This window comes from Thamnophis sirtalis, unplaced genomic scaffold (genome assembly GCF_051295495.1).
Source record: "Thamnophis sirtalis isolate CommonGarterSnake01/CBP01778 unplaced genomic scaffold, rThaSir2_p1.2 scaffold_4, whole genome shotgun sequence".
NCBI classification, from domain to species: Eukaryota; Metazoa; Chordata; class Lepidosauria; order Squamata; family Natricidae; genus Thamnophis; species Thamnophis sirtalis.
Window position 1 is genome coordinate 142,011,380 of NW_028261384.1, and position 12,776 is coordinate 142,024,155.

A 12,776-nucleotide genomic window follows, 5' to 3' on the forward strand; every position below is an offset into this window, starting at 1 on the left:
CAGAACTAGAACTCCCAGTCTCCTGGTGATTGGCTCAACGTCACCCAGTTGGCTTTCATGCCTAACGCAGAACTAGAACTCCCAGTCTCCTGGTGATTGGCTCAACGTCACCCAGTTGGCTTTCATGCCTAACGCAGAACTAGAACTCCCAGTCTCCTGGTGATTGGCTCAACGTCACCCAGTTGGCTTTCATGCCTAACGCAGAACTAGAAGTCCCAGTCTCCTGGTGATTGGCCCAACGTCACCCAGTTGGCTTTTATGCCTAATGCAGAACTAGAACTCCCTGTCTCCTAGTGATTGGGCCAAAGTCACCCAGTTGGCTTTCATGCCTAATGCAGAACTAGAACTCCCAGTCTCCTGGTGATTGGCCCAACATCACCCAGACGGCTTTCATGCCTAACGCAGGACTAGAACTCCCAGTCTCTTGGTGATTGGTTCTAAGTCACCCAGACGTCTTTCGTGCCTAATGCGGAACTAGAACTCCCAGTCTCCTGGTGATTGGGCCAAAGTCACCCAGTTGACTTTCATGCCTAATGCAGAACTAGAACTCCCAGTCTCCTGGTGATTGGCCCAACGTCACCCAGATGGCTTTCATGCCTAACGCGGAACTAGAACTCCCAGTCTCCTGGTGATTGGCCCAAAGTCACCCAGACGTCTTTCATGCCTAATGCAGAACTAGAACTCCCAGTCTCCTGGTGATTGGCCCAAAGTCACCCAGACGGCTTTCATGCCTTACGCAGAACTGGAACTCCCAGTCTCCTAGTGATTGGGCCAAAGTCACCCAGACGGCTTTCATGCCGAATGCAGAACTAGAACTCCCAGTCCCCTAGTGATTGGCCCAACGTCAACCAGATGGTGGACCAAAACTCACCACCTCCTGGTTTCTGGCCTGGTGCCTTAACCATTAGACCAAACTGTTGCTATTCTGGATCCTGTAAGACTTGATGACAAACAATCGTAAATAAATGACGAAATGTCGGGATTTACAGATCAAGATTGACAGGGGGGGGGGGGAGGAGACATCCCTTGTTGTCCCAAGAACGCGACCGAAAGAACTTCCCGCTCTCTGGAAATATTGAATTTAATAGTTGCATTTGTTCTAATTCTTCCCCGCTCCCTTCCTCATCCTTAATTCCCCTTAATTTGGCCTTGGATGATTTCCGTCTCCCCCCATAGCTTAGGCTGTGAGTCCATCCTGGCAGTTCCCCAGCCCATAATAACCGCACTGGGTACAAGCCAGGATGACATCACGCCTTCGTCGGCGTCGACGCCTCGTCGAAGAAACCGTGGTTTGTGGCCCCATCCAGAGCTCCCCCCCCCGAGGATTTCAAATGGGGCATTTCCAGATGCAAAACCTCCACATCCTTCCCGTTGGACTCCAACATCCATCCCTCCCGGGTGGGGGTGATGGGTGTTGTAGTCCAAACACAACCCAAAAGAGGCTTCCGGTTTGGAAAGCTGGTTTGACATCTTTCATTGACCACCGATAGGGTCGTTTTGGCAGGGGGAGACTGCATGGCGGGAGGGGGGTGGGTGTTTCAAATTAAATAGCGCCCCCCCCAAACAGGTTAGGATGGAGGGAGGCTGGCGTGAGCCCCTCCTACCTGGTCCCCTCCGTGTGCATCCCCAGAGGGAGATGCTGTTGTCATGGTGTTGCCACGGCGACTGTTGTCAGCGGCCACCGGAGGTGGAAGAATAAGAGCGGAAAGCATGCAAAATGGAAGAGGGGGGGGGGGAAGAGGTGGGTGGGTGGGGAGCCGAGCGGGACTTCAGCCCACTTGGATTCCAGGCCAAACAGCTTGGCGCGCACACAACACACACACACACACACACACAGAGCTACCTGGCAGTACGGCGCCTAATCTCGGTTGTCCCAGCTTGGAATCGCATAAGATACAGCATACGCCCGGAGTTCCCTTGGGCCATTTCATCCCTTCCCTTTGCCCCGTCTTCCTCGCTTCCCTCAACCGGGGAGTCACCCAAACCCCACCAAATATTCAGGGTACCGTGAATATACCGTGCCCCCCCCCTCGGCTCAGCAACCCCCTGCGCAATATTTGGCTGATTGTATTTATTTATTTTATTTTTTATATATATATATACGGAGACCCCCCACGTTTGTATCGGGTTTCTGGCTGGGTTGGCGGAAAGGGAGAATGCTGATATGAGGATTTCGGGGGGGTTGTGGGGAGGCCCGGAAGGAGGTCCGAGATGCATGCGCGAAGGGTAGGTGGGCCCTGGCAGGCTGAAGGCCCCTCGTAAGAGATTCGGCGATATAATGGCCTCGCGGCTGGGCAGCCGTATAATTTCGCCCCCTCCTCTCTTTTTTTCTCTCTCTGTCTGTGTGTCTCCAGGCCAATTCGCCACCAGTTATAATCAACACTGACACCTTAGAAGCACCAGCTTATGTGAGTTGCCCCAGAGGTCCACGTCCGTCGCCTCCCCCCCGGGTCCTCTGGCCAGCCCCACCCCGTCCTTGCATGCACCCTCGACCGCCACTTCCTTCTCCCCCCCCCTCCAAAGATTCTTCCGGAAGACTTTTCCTCTTGGATCGGTAAACCAACCTGCTTCCAACAAGCCCTTAACTCTCCTTTTTCTCCCAGGTAAATGGAACCGAAGGCGAGATGGAATATGAAGAGATCACACTAGAGAGGGTAATTTGTGTCTGCGTGTGTTGTTGTTGTGTGTGTGTGTCTGTGTACGATGAGGGGGGACAACGTCGCTGTTTCTCAGCCTTGCAAATGTGCAGGATTTGTGGACTTCCAACTCCTAGGATTCTGCGGACAGCCAGGCCTAAGTGTTTTTTCCCCCCCCTCCTGCGTCCGAGAGTAGAGAGATTGCAGAGGAAGGGATCGGAAGAGAGTCAGCAAACCGCAATGCGGATACCTGTCAGGTGAAGCGTTAATACCACTGGCTGGGGGATTCTGGGAGTTGAAGTCCACAGGTCTTAAGTATGACCTGATGGCTGGGGGATTCTGGGAGTTGAAGTCCACACATCTTACGAATGCCTTGCTGCCTGGGGAATTCTGGGAGTTGAAGTCCACAGGTCTTAAGGATATCCTGCTGGCTGGGGAATTCTGGGAGTTGAAGTCCACACATCTTACGAATGCCTTACTACCTGGGGAATTCTGGGAGTTGAAGTCCACAGGTCTTAAGTATGACCTGATGGCTGGGGAATTCTGGGAGTTGAAGTCCACACATCTTACGAATGCCTTACTACCTGGGGAATTCTGGGAGTTGAAGTCCACAGGTCTTAAGGATGACCTGCTGGCTGGGGAATTCTGGGAGTTGAAGTCCATAGGTCTTAAGGGCCACCATGCTGGCTGGGGAATTCTGGGAGTTGGTCCACACATCTTATGGATGTCCTGCTGGCTGGGGAATTCTGGGAATTGAAGTCCACAGGTCTTAAGGATATCCTGCTGGCTGGGGAATTCTGGGAGTTGAAGTCCATTGGTCTTAAGGGCCACCATGCGGGCTAGGGAATTCTGGGAGTTGAAGGCCACACATCTTACGAATGCCCTGCTGGCTGGGGAATTCTGGGAGTTGAAGTCCATAGGTCTTAAGGATGCCCTGCTGGCTGGGGAATTCTGGGAGTTGAGGTCCATAGGTCTTAAGGGCCACCATGCTGGCTGGGGAATTCTGGGAGTTGAAGTCCACAGGTGTTAAGAATGACCTGCTGGCTGGGGAATTCTGGGAGTTGGTCCACACATCTTATGGATGTCCTGCTGGCTGGGGAATTCTGGGAATTGAAGTCCATAGGTCTTAAGGATGACCTGCTGGCTGGGGAATTCTGGGAATTGAAGTCCACAGGTCTTAAGGGCCACCATGCTGGCTATGGAATTCTGGGAGTTGAAGTCCACACATCTTACGAATGCCCTGCTGGCTGTGGAATTCTGGGAATTGAAGTCCATAAGTCTTAAGGATGCCCTGCTGGCTGTGGAATTCTGGGAATTGAAGTCCATAGGTCTTAAGGATGCCCTGCTGGCTGTGGAATTCTGGGAGTTGAGGTCCATAGGTCTTAAGGATAACCTGCTGGCTGGGGAATTCTGGGAGTTGAAGTCCACCCATCTTAAAGGTTGAGGGACACCAGGTTAGACAATTTTCTTCTTCTGCTCGGACGGTGGGAAACTCCGCCTCATGTCGAGTGATCCAACCACCACATTCAGCCAATCCTGGTTCCCTCGTTTGGACGTTGCAACGCTATCGGTTCGTTTGCACTGAGACTTTTCTCTCTCGCAGGGCAACTCCGGCCTGGGCTTCAGCATCGCCGGGGGCACCGACAATCCTCACGTTGGGGATGACCCTAGTATCTTCATCACCAAAATCATCCCCGGAGGGGCGGCCGCTCAAGATGGCAGATTACGGTGAGCATCGGGGAGGGGGGAGAATCCTGGCCGCGTTGCGGAGACGGCTTCAACCTGGAATCTTGGCTCTCGTGGTGGTCTCCCATCCCAGCATTTACCATCCCAAGCCCTGCTAAGTTTATTTTTCGTTTTCAAGACGGGCTAAAATTGTCCCTGGCTAGACTTGAAAACCAAGACAGAAATCCTATACAGATAGTCCTCAACTCATGACCACAATTGAGCCCAAAGGTTCCGTTGCTAAGCGAGACATTCAGTGAATTTTGATCCTGCAACCATGAGGATGCTACCACAGTTGTAAGTGGGAGAAGCGGTCATAAGTCACTTTTTTCAGTGGCATCGTGACTTCGAACGGTTGAGAGAGCCGAGGTGGTGCAGTGGTTAAATGCAGCACTGCAGGCTACTTCAGCTGACTGCAGTTCTGCAGTTCGGCGGTTCAAATCTCACCGGCTCAAGGTTGACTCAGCCTTCCATCCTTCCGAGGTGGGTAAAATGAGGACCCGGATTGTTGTTGGGGGCGATATGCTGACTCTGTAAACCGCTTAGAGAGGGCTGAAAGCCCTATGAAGCGGTATATAAGTCTAACTGCTATTGCTATAAGTTGAGGACTGCCTGTAAGCTTGCATCTGATTTTTCTGGAAGGCGAGGGGCTAAAATAGCCATGGTCCACCTCTTTCCCCGCATTTGAGCCCCAAAGTAAACAAGGACAGTCTGCATTTATTTTATTCGTGCCTTTCTTTATCCGCTCGATTCAACCGACTGACTCTGGGTGATGTACCATTCTGGGTTGTTTTTTTTGGGTACGTGTGTGTTTATGATTTCCCCCCCTCCCCCCTGGACAGAGTGAACGACAGCATCCTCTTTGTGAACGATGTGGACGTACGGGAGGTGACCCACAGCACAGCGGTGGAGGCGCTGAAGGAGGCCGGCTCCATCGTGCGACTCTACGTCATGCGCAGGAAACCGCTGGCGGAGAAGGTGATGGAGATTAAGCTGATCAAAGGCCCTAAAGGTGAGACACACACACCCCACTCTGCCCCCTCCCCCAGGGACCTTATATTCCTTCTCTTTGGGGCCTCCGTCGCTTTGATGGACCCCAGCTCCCAATTGGATGAAGCCACATTACCCTAAATCGATATTTCTCATCTCTTTTCTCCTATCCCCTAAAGCAGATTGAAGAGAAAAGGATTACAAGAGAGTATGCAGGCCACAATAGCAAAAGGAATGAATTAATGCTAGGGAATTCTGGGAGTCCACCTACCTTCAAGTTGCCAAGGTTGACAAGCACTGTCCTTTTATCCTCAAGGAAAAAGATCTTCTCCATCCCACCACCCCTAGCGAGGCTAATAGAACCTCCAGTGGCAGGCTCAGTGTATCTGGGCACAGTGAAGGGCTACCTTTTTTCTGAAAAGTCCATTCTCCTTGGTTGAGGCCTTCAAGTTATCCAGATGCTCATGTTGCACAGTGGATCCTGGTGTGGTGGGAAGGAGCGGGTTAGACTAGATGACCTTAGAGATCGTCTTCCAAATCTGACATTTGCATGGGACCTTCTTAAAATTGTGAAAAGGAATTCAACCCTGTTTCCTCCAGATGTTTTCACCTGGCGGGCTCCCTGCTCTCCACCCTTCTCTAGTCTCTCACTGAGAAGATGACCTCCTTGCCAAGGTTCTTCTCTGATCTTCCTCACAGGGTTGGGCTTCAGCATTGCGGGCGGTGTTGGAAACCAGCACATCCCTGGGGACAACAGTATCTACGTCACAAAAATCATTGAGGGCGGGGCGGCCCACAAGGACGCGCGGCTGCAGATCGGGGACAAAATCTTAGCGGTAAGGCCTGGTGGGTAGGTCGGGCTGTCCTACAAGGACTTCATTTCCCCCCAAATCTAGACATGGCCAAAAACAGTTCATTTCAGTTGAGATTCAAATGGAGAACAGAAGAGAGATCTGGCCAACTTAGTCATAATGCTTGAGATATCTTCAGTTCAGTTCAACTCGACTCAACCCAACTGAATTCAAGTTAACTTAACTCAATCCAACTCAACTCAACCTAACTATTCAGCTCAGCTTAATTTAACCTTACTTAACCCAACTCAAGTCAAGTCAACCTAACCTTTACTCAACCCAATTCACCTCATTCAACTAAACCTAATTTAACCTTACCCAGCCCAACCCAATTCAACCCAATTGAATCTGACCAAGCCCAACTCAGCTCATCCCAACTCAGTTGAAGTTAATCTAAACTCAACCAAACTCAACCCATCCCAACACTTTAACTCTACTCAACCTGACTTAACCTTACCCAACCCAACAACCCAACTCAATCCAATTTAACCTTACCTAACCCAACTCAACTCATCCCAATTGAAGTTAATCTAAGCCAACACTCAACCCAACTCTTTAACTCTCCTAACTCAACTCAATTTAACATTACTCAACTCAACCTTCCCCAGCCCAACCCAACTCAATCCAATTGAATCTGACCAAATCCAACTCAACTCAGCCCAACTCTTTAATTCTACTCTACTCAGTTTAACCTTACTCAACTCAACCTAATTTAACCTTCCCCAGCCCAACCCAACTCAACCCATTTGAATCTGACCAAACCCAACTCAACTCATCCCAACTCAATTGAAGTTAATCTAAGCCAATCCAACTCAACTCAACTCAGTTCAACCTTACTCAACTCAACCTAATTTAACCTTCCCCAGCCCAACCCAACTCAACCCAATTGAATCTGATCAAATCCAACTCAACTCAGCCCAACTCTTTAATTCTACTCTACTCAATTTAACCTTACTCAACTCAACCTAATTTAACCTTCCCCAGCCCAACCCAACTCAACCCAATTGAATCTGACTAAACCCAACTCAACTCATCCCAACTCAATTGAAGTTAATCTAAGCCAATCCAACTCAACTCAACTCAGCTCAACTCAACTTAACTCAACTCAACTCAGTTTAACCTTACTCAACTCAACATAATTTAACCTTCCCCAGCCCAACCTAACTCAACCCAATTGAATCTGATCAAATCCAACTCAACTCATCCCAACTCAATTGAAGTTAATCTAAGCCAACCCAACTCAACTCAGCTCTGCTCAACTCAACTCAGTTTAACCTTACTCAACTCAACCTAATTTAACTTTCCCCAGCCCAACCCAACTCAACCCAATTGAATCTGACGAAGCACAACTCAACTCATCCCAACTCAATCTAAGCCAACCCAACTCTTTACTCAACTCAACACAATTTAACCGTACTCAATTCAACCCAACTCAACCTAGCCCAACTCGTGAACTGGTGCATTTAAGCAGTGATACGTGTGATGTGACTGGCTCCTTCTTCATGTGGGCAATGGGTGGGGGAAACCTCACAAGTTCCCACAAAGGGAGGGAAATCCTTCAGTGGGTGTGGGATTAGATCTCCCTTCATCTCAGGTGTGTTCTTCCCCATGGGGAATTCTGGGAGTCGAAATCAATGCCTCTTAAAGTTCCCACAGTTGAGAAACATGGTACTAAGCAGATATTCGGTAACTAGCCAGGATGAAAAGGGATTGGGTGGGATGCTTCACCCCACGCCACAGGTGAGTCGGTCGATCAGCTGACCTCTCTTCCCCTCCCTACAGGTAAACAATGTGGGCCTGGAGGACGTCATGCACGAAGATGCTGTGGCGGCTCTGAAGAACACCTTCGATGTGGTGTTTCTGAAGGTGGCCAAGCCCACCACCCTTGACTTGAACGACTCTTATGCCCCGCCTGACCTCACTTCCTGTGAGTGGCTTCATAGCTTCTTAATTAACCCTGGCTTTGGGGTGTTAGGGGGGAGGGGGGAGGGGGGGATATATAGTATGTGTTAGATTTTAAAGTAACGCGACTGCACTTGTCTACTGTTGCTCTTTAATTCCACTGTAAAAATAGGAACAAGCTGAATATATTAACAGACAGTAGAAATACACCGAAGGGAGGAGTAGAGGGATAGAAGAAAGAGGGGTAGAGAGGGTGGGAGAGAGGACGGGAGGGAGGGGGAGAAGGAAGGGAGGGAGTGTACCGGGAGAGAGGAGTGGTAGAGGGGGAGGGGAAGTAGGGTAGAGGGGAATGTTGGAGGGAAGAAGGGAAAGTTGGAGGGGGGCGAAAGAAAGGGTGGATGGAGGGTTGAAGAGGTACATTGGGTTTCTATTTTGGGGGGTATTGTTGACAAGAGGAATGGCTGTGTTTATTGTTTCATGTTATATGGCCCCGGTTACGCACAGTATATATGTGACTGTACGAAATGAAAATTTGAAAATAAAAACACATTTACATTAATTAACCCTGGCTTAATAGCGGTCACTGTGAGAGGGATGTTGGAATCTTAGTGGAGAACCAGTGAAATGTGACCCAACAGGGTGCAGCGGCCCAAAAACCCAACGCAATCCTACATTTTTTATTAATAGAGGTATATAATCAAGGGAGGTCCTAATACCACTCTGCAAAGCCTTAGTAAGGCCACACCTAGAGTACCGTATCCAGTTTTCATCCCCACACTATTAAAAAGATGTTGAGATTCTAGAACAGTGTTTCTCAACCTTGGCAACTTGAAGATGTCCGGACTTCAACTCCCAGAATTCCCCAGCCAGCATTCGCTGGCTGGGGAATTCTGGGAGTTGAAGTCCAGACATCTTCAAGTTGCCAAGGTTGAGAAACACTGTTCTAGAAAGAGTGCAGAGGAGATCAACGAAGATGATGAGGGGACCAGAGGCTCAAACCTACGATGGACGGTTGCAGGAACTGGGCCTGGCTAGTCTAGGGAAGAGAAGGACCAGGGGAGACATGAGTCTTCCAGTATTTTGGGGGGGCTGCCCCAGAGAAGAGGAAGGGGGTCAAGCTATTCTCCAAGGCACCCAAAGGCCAGAGAAGGAAGAGTGGATGGAAACTGTCCAAGGAGAGATTCGAGCTGGAAATAAGGAGGGATTTTTCTGACAGTGAGACCAGCAATCAAGCCACGGAATAGAAGTTGCCTTTGGAAGTTGTGGGAGCTTCATCCCTGGAGGCTGTCAAGAAGAGACTGGACTGCCCTCTGTCAGAAATAGTGGAGGGACTCTTGCTTGGGGGGGGGTTGGACTAGATGACCTTCAAGGTCCCTTCCAACTCTGTTAATCTGAAAGGGGTTCCCATCCCTTCCTCCTGATCTCTCCACTTTCCCCCATTTATTTATTTTATTATATTTATTTATTTTATTATATTTATTTATTTATTTATTATATTTATTTATTTTATTTATTTATTATTATATTTATTTATTTATTTATTTATTTATTTATTATATTTATTTATTTTATTATATTTATTTATTTTATTATATTTATTTATTTATTATATTTATTTATTTTATTTATTTATTTATTATATTTATTTATTTATTATATTTATTTATTTATTATATTTATTTATTTTATTATATTTATTTATTTTATTATATTTATTTTCATTTCATTTTCATTTTCATTTCATTTTAAGTTTATTTATTTATTTTGTTATATTTATTTATTTTATTATATTTATTTATTTTATTTTATTTATTTATTTTAGTTATTTTATTTATTTTAGTTATTTTAGTTATTTTAGTTATTTTAGTTATTTTATTATTTTAGTTATTTTATTATTTTAGTTATTTTATTATTTTAGTTATTTTAGTTATTTTAGTTATTTTAGTTATCTTAGTTATTATTTTAGTTATTTTATTTATTTTATTTATTATTTATTTTATTTATTTTATTTATTTTATTTATTTTATTTATTTTATTTATTTTATTTATTTTATTTATTTTATTTATTTTATTTATTTTATTTATTTTATTTATTTTATTTATTTTATTTATTTTATTTATTTTATTTAATTTATATAACATTCAATTTCCATCGAACAGTGTGTGATCTGGGTGCAGTGATTTTTTAAACAATCAGAATCCACATATTTGTTGTCGTATTCATCACAATAATATTGATAATATAATAATAAAGGTAAAGGTTCCCCTCGCGCATAGATGCTAGACGTTCCCGACTCTAGGGGGCGCTGCTCATCTCCGTTTCAAAGCCAAAGAGCCAGCGCTGTCCGAAGACGTCTCCGTGGTCATGTGGCCGGCATGACTCAATGCCGAAGGCGCACGGAACGCTTTTCCCTTCCCACCAAAGGTGGTTCCTATTTTTCTACTTGTATTTTTTACCTGCTTTCGAACTGCTAGGTTGGCAGAAGCTGGGACGAGTCACGGGAGCTCACGCCATTCTGCAGCGCTAGGGATTCGAACCGCCGAACCGCCGACCTTTCTGATGGACAAGCTCAGTGTCTTAGCCACTGAACCACCGTGTCCCTAATATAATAATATAATAACAATAATACATAAACCTCTTCTTTAACAACTCTCCACATTAATATTTCCTCTTTTTATATCTCCTCCGTTCTGATTTTCTGTGTTTCTGTTGTCTAAAGCTATTGATAAAATGCATCCCATATCAACCAATATTCTATTTCTTCTTTATCCTTAATGGTGTTCATCTATCCATTTCTGCGCCTTCTAATCCTCCTCTTCTTCTTCTTCTTCTTTATTATCAGCTTATTCCCATCACCTAGATAACGAAATCGGTCATCAGAGTTACCTGGGTAGTGACTACCCACAAGCCATGACCCCCACCTCTCCTCGGAGGTACTCCCCCATCCCAAAAGAACTCATGGGGGAGGAGGATATTCCCAGGTAAGTTCTGGCTCCGCCTCCTTGGGGGCGTGGCCTCCCCCAACACCTACCACAAAGCCTTGGCTGAGTCATCCACTGTCCATGGTGCTGAACGGATTGGTGGGTTCAGCACCAAGGACAGTCGGTGGCTCCGCTTGGCCACAACGCAGGGGGGTGAAATGCTACCGGTTCGGGATGGTTCGCCAAAACACTAGAATAAAGTTTTTAAAAACCGTTCTGACAGTCGAACGTCGCACAGCTGATCTTTGGAACTTTTAAAGCATTTTTTTTTACTACAGGTTCTCTGGAAACACGGGGGTGGGGGAGGGTCCCTGCTAGGCCAAAAATGAGGGGGAGGGGTCCTGAGAAAGAAAGAGAGGGAGGGAGAGAGAGAGAGAGAGAGGGAGAGAGAGAAAGAAAGAAAGAAAGAAAGAAAGAAAGAAAGAAAGAAAGCGAGAGAGAGAGAGAGAAGGAAGGAAAGAAAGAAAGTATATGAGAGAGAGAAAGAAAGAAAGAAAGAAAGAAAGAAGGGAGAAAGAAAGAGAAAGAAAGGGAGGGTGGGAGGAGGAGAGGGAGAGAGAGAGAAAGAAAGAAAGGGAAGGAAGGAAAGAAAGAAAGTGTATGTGAGAGAGAGAGAGAGAAAAAGAAGGGAGAAAGAAAGAGAGAGAGGGGGAGAGAGAGAAAAACAAATGGAAGGAAGGAAAGAAAGAAAGAAAGAGAGAGAAGGAAAGAAGGGAGAGAAAGAGAAAGAAAGAGAAAGAAAGGGAGGGAGGAGGAGAGAGAGAAAGAAAGGGAAGGAAGGAAAGAAAGAAAGTGTATGAGAGAGAGAGAGAATAAGAAGGGAGAAAGAAAGAGAAAGAAAGGGAGGAGGAGAGAGAGTGAGAAAAAGAAAGGGAAGGAAAGAAAAAAAGAAAGTGTGTATGAGAGAGGGAGAGAATAAGAAGGGAGAGAAAGAGAAAGAAAGAGAAAGAAAGGGAGGGAGGGAGGGAGGAGGAGAGAGAGAGAGAAAGAAAGAAAGGGAAGGAAGGAAAGAAAGAAAGTGTATTAGAGAGAGAGAGAATAAGAAGGGAGAAAGAAAGAGGAAGACAGAGAAAGAAAGGGAGGGAGGAGGGGAGAGAGAGAAAGAAAGAAAGGGAAGGAAGGAAAGAAAGTGTATATGCGAGAGAGAGAGAGAATAAGAAGGGAGAAAGAAAGAGAAAGAAAGAGAAAGAAAGGGAGGGAGGGAGGGAAAAAGGAGAGGAAGGAAGGACTACAAACCTGGCACTAGACGCAGCTTCAGAAGATAATCCAGGGCTGGAAGGGACCTGGAGGTCATCTAGTCCAACCCTGCTCCAGCAGGACATTGTTAAAGCGAGTTTCTGTCTTTTGATCCCCCAGTTACATGACTAAATAACCACGCCCACCCAGTCACATGACCCACCACCACCAAGCCACGCCCCGCAAGCCACACCCACAGAACCGGTAGTAAAAAAAAAAAAAAGATTTCACCACTGCTACAATGGAACCTAAACATATTTTATGTGGCTAAGTGAGACAGTTGTGAAAGGAGCTTTGGCCCCCATTTTATGGCCGTGGTTGTTAAGTGAATCACTGCTGAGGCGGTCATTAAGCGAATCTGGCTTCACCATTGACGGGGCGACATGCCTTTCAAAAGACAGCTTCAATTCGGAGTTGAGTCCAGAGGGGCTGCCAACAGACCTGGACCCTGCGG

The 12,776-nt window shown here is 46.5% G+C and overlaps 1 protein-coding gene across 1 annotated transcript in view; it reads left to right on the plus strand.

Annotated features, from left to right (window-relative positions):
* Positions 1-2,354: 2,354 nt before the first annotated feature.
* The window catches only part of DLG4 (discs large MAGUK scaffold protein 4), a gene marked incomplete at its 5' end in the record, with an annotated part of 31,656 nt that continues 21,234 nt past the window's right edge, over positions 2,355-12,776 (plus strand). Inside the window, 7 exon segments of the mRNA XM_087714303.1 lie at positions 2,355-2,408; positions 2,604-2,654; positions 4,240-4,364; positions 5,204-5,373; positions 6,051-6,187; positions 7,985-8,129; positions 10,948-11,086. Coding sequence (XP_087570429.1) covers positions 2,625-2,654; positions 4,240-4,364; positions 5,204-5,373; positions 6,051-6,187; positions 7,985-8,129; positions 10,948-11,086 — 746 coding nt within the window.